We start from the raw sequence: 10,710 nt of genomic DNA on the forward strand, positions 1-10,710 counted from the left end.
TGAGTTGCCTGCCCCTTCTTCCACAAGCGGTAAACTCTCCTTTTTTTTCCTGAGTCCCAGCAAGAGCTCCCCGTTCAGCCAGGCCGGTCGTCTTCCCCGCCCGTTCTTCTTGCGGCGTACAGGGACAGCCTGCTCCTGCACCTTTAAGACTTCCTTCCTGAAGAACGTCCAGCCTTCCTGGACCCCTTTGCCCTTCAGGACTGTCTCCCAAGGGACTCTCTCAACCAGCGTCCTGAACAGGCCAAAGTCTGCCTTCCGGAAATCCAGATTTAATAGTGTATATATTTTATCACGTAACCCAAACTTCAAAATTGAAATAAGGGTTATTTTAAAAGCTTTAACTTCTTACTGCATGTGAGTTCTGGAAAGGGAATAGCACAGAAACACTTTCTAAAAATGTACAAAAATTTTAACATATACAAAAGCTAATCAACAGATTTTAAAAGTACATACCAAGTAACCCCTCCATACTATTTGTTTGCTGTTGTCTTTTAACATTCCAGAATGGGCAGCTTCAACTAGAATAAATAAAATGCATTGCAAATCAGAAACTGAAAGTCGCTTCTTCTGTATATTCCCGTAACTAAGATACACTTTTGCAAATTAAAAAGATTTGGATATTTATGGTGTGAAGAGTTGTCTTTACAGCTGGTAAATAATTCTTGGTGGTAAAATAAACACCAGTGGTTGGGCTAGTGGGTGGTAGTGGTCAGGTGCTACCTATTAAAATAAGAAGCCTATACCTGCTCTAAGATCCTACTTATACATGCTGAACACATGGATAACTTTGTTTTAAGGTATACAATCCTTTGAGCAAGGGCAGAACTTATTGCACAATATTCAAACTAGACTTCACAGCAACTAAAAGAGGATTTCTAAAACCAATCTTCCTCAGTCTAAACATCGGTCTTTCAAGATTATCAGTGCAACACAGATATTCAGATATCAAACCTGTTTTGCAATAGTCTTTTAAAGCATAGAAGTCTAATCATCTGTAATCAGTTGTCTGGGAGGTAAACAGTACCATTAATGTCATCATTTAGAGGAACAGACTGAGGGCAAGAGACACTGAACGACTTGCTAAAGTCAAACAGAGAATTAGCAGCAGAGTCAGTATTGGAGGCAAAAAACCCCACTAACTCACAGCAGCTTACTAAAAAGCTTCCTCTAGAAAACTGGCTGGAATCTGACAAATAGGTTCTTACCATCCTTAGGGCTATCAAAAACAATTACTGTCACATTGGTAGAAGGATTTTTTGGTTTTGCTACAAAGAACATATTGTTAGCAGCTTGTAAAGCAGGATGAATGGACAGCAGGTCTTTCAGTGTAACGTTGGTAGGCAGCGCAGGATCCAGGACAAGCATTGGCACTTTGATGCAGTGTGTCAGCAAACACTCCAGTTGCTTCTCACTACGGTAAAATACCAAAGGTATATTTAACACTAGTAGAAAATTTAAGACAAGAGTCAATGTTAGATGCAATGACAGATGTTTTTGTAAACTCTGATCTATTATTTCTAACATCTGCTGTGGCAAGGGGAAATTACTAAGAGCATACTTATTTTGCTGCAGAAGGCGAGTATCTGACTTACAGTTTAGTTCATTCCCATAACTGTTTTTCCAAAAGTTTCCAAGATTTCAAAGTTTGCCCACAGAGGAGACCTTATAAAGATCTCTAAACAGCAGAATGACCAAGCCAAATGAAGAATGGGACAGACCGGGCCCTGCCGCTTCCTGGCAGCAGAGGCACAAGAGGCTTGGACCCTCCACAGACAATTACTTGCAGTGCCATGTATACAAATGGCAGGTAAAAGCAACGCTGAAAAAATTTTCACGCTTTTGAATTATAAAACTCAAGGTACATATGCATTAAAAATCCACACTCTGAATAGGAACTATGCCTAACCAGTGACAAGGATATGCTTTCTGAACTTCAGAAATTGTCACATTTTAAGAAGTTCAGTCATATATGTCACAATAACACGACTTCTATTCAACATATATATTATCATGTTGTAAACTTTTCTTGAAGTAACATAGCAGGAAAGCATGCACAGTCTATAGAAAACCAAACAACCTCCCCAACCAGCACCCGCTTTCAGCTAACAATGAGTATGATATCATTTATTCCAATTTATGCCCAAACCCACAAAAACTCACCTCTTCTTTGTTGGTTCTGTTGCATTCTTTCCAAGGATTTCCCTATTACAAAATTGAAACAACTACATTAAATAACACTGAGTTGACAGTATGGAATTTAGTCTAATTTCAGATTGTTAACTGAGTCGGGGACATGTTGTGAAAGCAATGATAACCCAGTTATAAAATCACCAAGGCCTCGCCATTGGCCTTGCCAAGGGACACGCGTGCCCCCCACTGCTCACCCTCATGCAGTATAGCTCAAAAATTCTTGGTTGTACTGACAGCTGTGGCAGCACGACTCCTTTTGCTAACAGGATTTTCAGGGGTTATTATTAGATTACTTAACAAAAATGAAGTTGATATGAAAAACACTGGTAAGAAACCTGAAACTAGGCTGACTTGATTGTTTTGCCTAACATACATATTCCGACAAGGTCTATCATGCATTTGCCATGTGCACATAGAAGCTAATGAGGATTAATGTAAAGGTAGTGCAGCGCTGACGCTAAATAATAATCATAATAATATCAGAAGGGCACCCTTCTACACACACCAACAGAAAGAGAACCACCATCCATCAAGCTACTCTCTCCCACTGAAGAATAAAGCACCTGGACCATGACTAGCTCAATTCAGGCGTATCAACAAGAAAGTTACAACTTACTAAGTTTTGCTATGCAATACGAAATATACACTCACTAGCAGAGATTTATAGCATCCTTGCCTTTGTCTTCTGCAGTTATCTTGATCCCACGAAACAGCTCTTGTGCTAACTGATTTCAAAGTACGTGAAAAAAGTTATCTACAAGGGAGAGAACCAGGTGCCCCCGTAGATAATGAACGTGGCATGGACATGAGTCTTACTCATAAGCTTGATATCAACTTTCCAAATCAGCGTTATGGAAAAAAACAACGTGTTTTTCCCTTTGTAAAATGGGAATCACAGCATGAGTGATGACAAAGCTAAAACCACTAACAGTTGCTACATGAACTGCTAGGAAAAGATTAGTATAAATTTGAAAACTTTTCAGAGCAGAGACCATGTCTATACTTAAGATGTTTAAACTTAATGGATTTGAAGTTCTACTAATACTTTCATTGCTCAGGTAGCAAAACAAAGACCCAGAACTTCACTTGTGATCACATTTCAGTAGTACCTAAATTGCAAGTCATACCAAAAATCAGATCAATCCGCTCACTTGTGGATTTCAGATTATTCTGAATTAAACTATTACAACCCTTAAAATACAGACTTGTTCTTCCATTTAGCATATTTTCTGGCCAAAACAGATCACGTGACCACAGAGTTGCTTATTAAGACCTAACTCAATGGTTACAAGACACAATCCAAGGTATCTGCAGCAGCCTGTGTTTGAAGCCTTAGATCAGTTATTTTGCAGAACAGTATAGCACAATCTATCATATCAAATGCAGCAATACATGTCTTTCCCTCCTTGGTTAGAAGGCTGACTCATACCTTTATAACATGAATAAATTATTTTCCTCTTTCTCAGTTTCAATGTTTGGGAGACTACAAATCTAACTTTAAAAAGGAGCCTTTAAGAAACACATGCTTAAGATTTTATTAAGCCCATTATAAAAAGAAATACTGGGGGGGGGGAGGAGGAAAAAAGGGATGAAGAGAGGTTATACATTTGAGATATAGCTTCATTATTATTTACAAACTGAGTTCTAGAAATCAATAAAAAATTACATGTACAAAGCAGAGTTTTCTGCATGGCATTTTACAAATTCAAGACAGAACAGCCTTAATTACTTTAAATTATTATGCTTTGTATCTTCAGCAGTTTTCTGATTAGAGAGTACTTCATAGCTAAATGTAGAACTGAAACAAGGTTTTGAGAATAATCAAATGAAGAAGTGAGAAAATGTGCTTTGAATTTTCATGTTGAACAACATGGCAGAAAAACCAAGAGGGCTAGTACTGCATTAGATCCCTGCTGTCGGTTAAAGGGAAAAAAATACGTAAGATTATTACCTCATTATCTTCTGTTCTTCCTCCATCTGTTCTCTGACCTGTTGCAATTCTTTGATCAGTTCAACATCTGTGCCGTTCACCCAGGTGTATACCACATCAATCGGCATGGGTAAACAAAGCCTACATAATTCAAATGAAAGCTACATGAGCTGTTTAATATTACATTACAAGCTGTTTAATATTGCATTACAAGTGTTTGTGGCATCCTACGATAGCAATTTCTGTCTAACAACAGAAATACTTGGTGTCTGGGCTGCAAACAAGACAAAGCAAAAAGCTTCTCTTTAGCTATATATATCATCTCTTAATTATACACAAGCCTTTGACAAAACAGCACAGACATAAAACCAAAAAGGACATAAAGTGGCTATAACAGTTCAGTAACTAAATGAAATCTAAACTTTATGCTCCAAATTTCACTGACATCAACCTATAACTCAACTCCTTTGAACCCATAAAATATTACTCAAATCAGTACCAGCATCCAGGCACACCCTTAATTCACCAACTACACTAGACAGGACAGCACCAGTTATAAAGACTTAAAACCATACTTGCTGTTATTTAATTGCACAGAGCCAATAAGACCTCAGCAGGACCAGGTCTCTATCCTAGGAATGCCTCTTGGATATTAATAACAGGGCATTTCATAAAACAACAACCTAAGCAAGGTACATGAATTCAGACTCTAGACACAGCAGTCAAATTCATTCTTGACACAATTGAATATCCTGGAGCTGCTTCTGGACAGTTAAAGATTTCCTAGCATACCTAAGGCAGAAGAAAAGAAAGGGTTTTGGGTACCTTTTTTCTATTTGTTTATGATAATCTCCTCGCCGAGGCCCACAGCTTTGTTTCAGCGGGTACTCCAGGCTGCTGCCATAGGTGAACCTCTCAGTCCCAGACTCAGCGGGAGGATGCCCCAACTATTATTTTCAAAGGTTCCAGTGTCAAGCTATTCAATACCTTCCTACACTGTAGATGGCCTAGCAAACATTGAACGCTTCTCTAACGTTAAGATCCACGGGGTCACACAATGAGGTTTCCAAGGAAAGGTGTTCCCTCCCCACCCACCGCATCCTTCAAAAAGCATTCAAAAAGAGACAGAGCTTATAGGTGAGTATCTCCTCCACCTTTCCTTGCACAGTATGACATGCAGACAACTTCCACTCAGCTTCATTTTCTACTGGCTGAGATTCAATAACTGCAGCACAAAATTTGGTTGAAGGGCAACCAAAGGGTTGTGCTGGTCACAGCACAATAGACAGGAACATTTTGTACTCAATTCATCACTGTTCCTGAGCTATGACACTTAGAGGATAATGGTCGGTCAGTTTGAACATCTAAGAAGCAGTGCTGCCTTCCCCAGCAACACCACCCAGAAAGCCTCTCTCATCTCTGACATGCAACACTGCAGGAGGCTACCCTCTCAGCTGGCAAAAAAAAGTCAAATTTACTGAATACAACTACCCTTCTAATCAGTTATTTCACCTCTTTCTCAGGAGATGACACTAGCTTCTGGTTCGTTAACAGGTGCAACTCAAGGCATGTTTTCAACTAAAAAGTCCTCCACAGAAGTAGAAATTCAATGGCAGGAGCTCTTCCAGCTTTTCTACATTTGTTGTGATCAGTTAAATTATTGGATTGACAGTCCCTTGAATGCTACAGCTAGGACAAAAGTGTTTTAGGTGGAAGCACCCGATGCAAGTGAGCTGATTCAAAAAATGCCCAACCCTCAGTCTTCTGGGCAAAGTGCAGAGTTTATGCACTCTGATGAAACCCAGGTTTCATCGAAGAACACAAAATGTAAAAAAAAAGCTTCAGCTCCCACTCTTTCTAGGGTATGAGGCAATTTTCACTTCTGTGAAGCCTCTCCCCAGTTTACCATTTGCTAAAGTGTGTTTCTATGCAATAGCACATATAACTATGTAATTTGCTACACTTAATTTTTAGCACTGAAATGATGTCACATACAGCCAAATGCTAATAAACTCCACAGAGGAAAGGCATTTTTGGTCAGATGCAGGTATGTCAACTCTGAATTAACCCTGGCATGGCAAGCTCATTCTTCATTACCAGTGGCAATAGAGACTAGTAAAAAAGGCTATTAAAGCAAGTGAACTGTTTGCAGATTCACTAGTCTAATTGCTTAAAATTTATCCAAATACTCGGATAAATTTTCTTAATGCATTTTTACAGCATACATTGTTTGAGAAAGTAGTGGTTATCAAACACAATAATAAAAACCAGATATCTTATACAAATTAATTTGTTGCTCCCAATTAGGATCAGTAACACTGTTAAGATTTCACCTTTTTGATCTTTGCCAAAGCTTTCCGGTCAGTTTCATGGCTTCTTAAAAAGTACTGAGAGTTTATATTTTGAAAAGCACGTGGCTGCATTTTGCTTCAAAATTAAAAAGGAACAGGAGAGCCGCTTCCACATTATCCTTCTCAAACACTATTTTTAATATGCAGAGTCTTTTACAAATTGTTCAAGTCAGAAAAGATCAAAAACTTTCTCCTTCAAGTTCTGTAGCTGCGTCTCTCCTTCATGTGGGGTTATGCATTTCACCACAAAAACCAGTCTGACAAACACATTTAAGCCCAAGATGAGCTGCCTAAATGGGAATTATGTAACACCTTTCTACAGAAAATCATCAACTTTCCTATTTGCCATTTTGCTTCAAAATTAAAAAGGAACAGGAGAGCCGCTTCCACATTATCCTTCTCAAACACTATTTTTTAATAGCAGAGTCCTTTAACAAATTGTTCAAGTCAGAAAAGATCAAAAACTTTCTCCTTCAAGTTCTGTAGCTGCGTCTCTCCTTCATGTGGGGTTATGCATTTCACCACAAAAACCAGTCTGGCAAACACATTTAAGCCCAAGATGAGCTGCCTAAATGGGAATTATGTAACACCTTTCTACAGAAAATCATCAACTTTCCTATTTGCTACTGATTCTAATATCAGCAAACACGGCCTTTGGAAATTTCCCTGGAGACTCCCAGACAATTAAAGAGGCTTAGTTTTGGATACTCCTTTATATTTCCCTCTTTCAAAAGCATAGCCATTTTTTACTTGCAAACCTAAAAACATCAGTAGGATCCTGCTTGAAGACAAAGCCAGAGCCACCAGCTTTCCCAGGTAGGACAGGAGACCTGTCACATGCTGCCTCTTCCATGCACCTGCCGGGAAGCATTTTCTGTACCCGTGACATTTGTTTTCATAGGAGAGCCATGCTCACAGCTGAGACTGCAGCTAGAAGACAAAGCCTCATTGTCTCAGCGTCCACAGTTGCTGAAGGAGTACAGCAGCCTCTGGATCTCTCCCAAGCTACCATACGGTGATCTCCAACCTTGCTGAGCCTCTTTATGAATGAGTGCAAGTCTATTACACTCTTAAGCTCCCCACTGTAAACCTCCCAGCTCTCCTGCCTGTTACGTCTCTCTAATTGCCCACCAACAGCAACTCAACTGTTCCATTGCTATTTCCGCTCCAGTACCTCTTGGCTCCCTAATTTGTGCATCTTTTCCTCTCTCCAGCCTCATTCTGCTCAACAATTAACGGCTCCCCAACGACTGATGGCTCTCACTTGCTGTACCATACTGAAATCAGTTTGTACATTTTAAAAGCTAAGGATTGTTCCTTCACATTTTGTTTCCATGCACATTTTGGAGTTTTAAATATGATTTGGTCATGTCCTGGAATAGGAAAATTACACTTCAGCATTTGCCAAAACTCAGAATTTGCTGGTGGAGAGAAATAAAAGAGTTCTCATCCAAGACTCTCATGCATGTAACTCGATTATTTAGTTTCCTTCTCTCCCTTTTATTTTCATACCAAAACTAAGTAAGTCTTCAAAAATGGGTTTGGATAAGGTGGCTTGGTAAAAAGCCACAGAATTTCTACTCCACTGTCTCAAGCTGTGTAAGAGCCAATGCAATGTAAGCAGGAAGTTTAGCAGCTGATGTGACTACCTGGAAAGTGCAACAGCTGGGATGCCAAAGGATGTGCAACAGGAGGTAAAAGCAAAGCAAAGCAATTGCTAAACTTCAAGGTAAAACAAGAAGTCTTCCTTGGTCTGGCAAAGAACAGCATTCAATAGGTGTAACTAATGATGCTAGCAACATCACTATTTTTATGTTACTCAGGAAGAGGAGCTTTTTGAGTTTATAATCATAAGGAGCTTGCCCACATGCACAAATTTGTCTACATTTTACACTGAGATTTTCTTTATAAAAGTTTATAACACAACTGTTTGACAAGAACAGAGATGTTTTCCTGCAAAGCTCCTAGAAGATACCGCTACTTTAATTCAGTTGAAGGTCCATTAATATTTCTTAAAGGCCATGCAGCTTTTACTTTGCACTAAGCAGTGGATCTGCTTAATTTCCAAACCAACAAGCTCCTGTTCTCCAATTCTGAATGTTTTTCTCTAACACCAAAATAAGAACTGATTAAAATCAATGGATAAGATAGGATCAAAACTGGAACTTCACAATCCTCAGTTCACATAAAAACTGTGTGACACCCTACATGTTGCATTGATATCAGCCTTAAAAACTCCATCAAACCATCACTGATACAGTGCATACTGCAAGAAGGGGTCCATTACTGCATTTGTGAAGTTTGATAATAAAAACAAACTGACAAGTCCCTGACAAGGGACTTCTAAAAGTTAATGGATGTCTAAAAGTAGGTCTCCACAAAGACTTTTTGTTGGTATGAATTTTTACGGGACGTTGGTATCTGCACACAAATATCACAACAAACCTCCCCTTCAGGCCTGACACAAGAGTATTAAAGGCATATGGGTGAACCAGAATAACTTAAGCACCCATCATGAAAACCTTAAGCTTTTGCTCAGGCAACCAATAGTTCCTCCCCAGGCACTGGATGTTTTGCTCACAATTCACAGAAATCAACACTAGCTAAGGAGTGCTTTACACAACCAAAAGGAAGTAAGAAAACACAATGCAGAAATGGGAACTGACTATACCTACATCACAACAGTAAGATTTGCGATTTTGTTTTGGACAAACTCGACCATTTTATAAAAGCACTGTACTTAATTATCAAAGTCAGGCATTTGAGTACTGACAGGAACAAACTACCATGCTTTCACTTCAGCACTGCAGAAACATGTAAACATTAAGCTAATCATCCATATGAGCTGTATCACTCTGCTTTCATCTGTCATCCTTTGGAAAATGGGGGAGAGGAGTAAGAGATGAGACTATAAAAGTGCATAGGATTTACTGACACCATGCAATGTACTTTTACAGAGTTATCTCACACCAGCTAAAGCGTGACATACTGATCTGATCATTTCTACTGTCCCATGATTCAACAAACCTCAAGGCAGATTAAGCATCTGCTTTCAGGTTTTTTTTTTTCCAGTCGAGTGTATCAACACTTAAGAGTCAGATGATATCTCCTTAGTAGCTTCTTCCACCTACCAATTCACAGTCCACTGACTTCCTGAGCAACAGACCCCCCACAACTATTCAGACACGAACGATGAAACCACAAGAAGTCATGTAGCAGTTAATGCAACTGAAACAAATGACCCATATGACTTGGTTTCCAACTTGCTGTGAGTGACTTCTCCCATGTGCTCAGCTTTAAAAAACTTCTTCTTGCTAGCTTTGTGACTTCTCTACTAAATAACGTCCCTCATGAGATGTCACAGAAAATGTAAGGTAAATGAAAAATAACTTTTCAAAACACTGAAAGTTGGAATTTTAAGTGCACAGGAACAGTACTTACATTTTCCTATCTTAATGTAGAAACTATGTTATGTCCTCCCTTTGTTGTTAACATCATCACCATTTTGATGTTTCCTTAGAGACTGGATGAATTAACTGCATTTAAAATGTAAACTCTGTTATATGACTAGAACTTCCAAATGCCAAACATCTTCCAAGCTGGGATATTAAGCACTAACTCACAATTTTAAAACCACTAAGTTTAAAATTTGCTGCAGATTTAGAGCCCATACAATAAGGTCCTACTCAACAGTATGTTACTTCATCTAGAATATTTGATTTAAATACCTGAGAATTCATTGAACAGTAAAATGTACAATACTGTCAGCTGCAAGTAAAGCTCACCGATTCTGAAATGATTTGCCAGCAACGTTGTCTCTGTATGAATCAAACATAACATGATACTGGTCTCTACTCCACTCCAAGACAACCTGCAAAGAAAAAAAACAACTTGATGTCACCATCTTCTAAAATTAGACACTTATATTTCTCCTTTTGAAATGTATAATCACAATGAATTTGATTCAAATTGATCTACGCATTAATGCACAACTGACCAGAACTTAATCCAAACTAAGTTATTACACTGAGCCAGTAATCAGGCCCAGAGCTTAGAGGACACATGACTTAAACAAACTTTGTTTTTTCTCTGCAAGAAAGGATTTTGTGTTTTACAGACACACCTTTTAAGCTACTATTCATTTAGGTTACCTCCCCTTTGTCTCTTAGCCTTTAAAAATTCAGCAATGTTTTCTCAACAAATATACTTCAATGCAAGCAGGACACCCCCACCCCCCCC

At 38.8% G+C, this 10,710-nt stretch overlaps 1 protein-coding gene across 1 annotated transcript in view; it reads right to left on the bottom strand.

The window, feature by feature from the left end:
* GNPTAB (N-acetylglucosamine-1-phosphate transferase, alpha and beta subunits) overlaps nt 1-10,336 on the bottom strand; it is a 43,317-nt gene extending 32,981 nt beyond the window's left edge. Inside the window, exons 1-5 of the mRNA XM_009332947.1 lie at nt 10,257-10,336; nt 4,142-4,261; nt 2,161-2,202; nt 1,206-1,411; nt 454-518 (exon numbers count right to left, since the gene is read on the bottom strand). Coding sequence (XP_009331222.1) covers nt 454-518; nt 1,206-1,411; nt 2,161-2,202; nt 4,142-4,261; nt 10,257-10,306 — 483 coding nt within the window. The 5' untranslated portion in view covers nt 10,307-10,336. The remainder of the gene's footprint in view (nt 1-453; nt 519-1,205; nt 1,412-2,160; nt 2,203-4,141; nt 4,262-10,256) is intronic.
* Nucleotides 10,337-10,710: the final 374 nt, after the last annotated feature.

The sequence above is a fragment of the Pygoscelis adeliae genome, unplaced genomic scaffold (assembly GCF_000699105.1).
Source record: "Pygoscelis adeliae isolate BGI_AS28 unplaced genomic scaffold, ASM69910v1 Scaffold38, whole genome shotgun sequence".
Taxonomy (NCBI): domain Eukaryota; kingdom Metazoa; phylum Chordata; class Aves; order Sphenisciformes; family Spheniscidae; genus Pygoscelis; species Pygoscelis adeliae.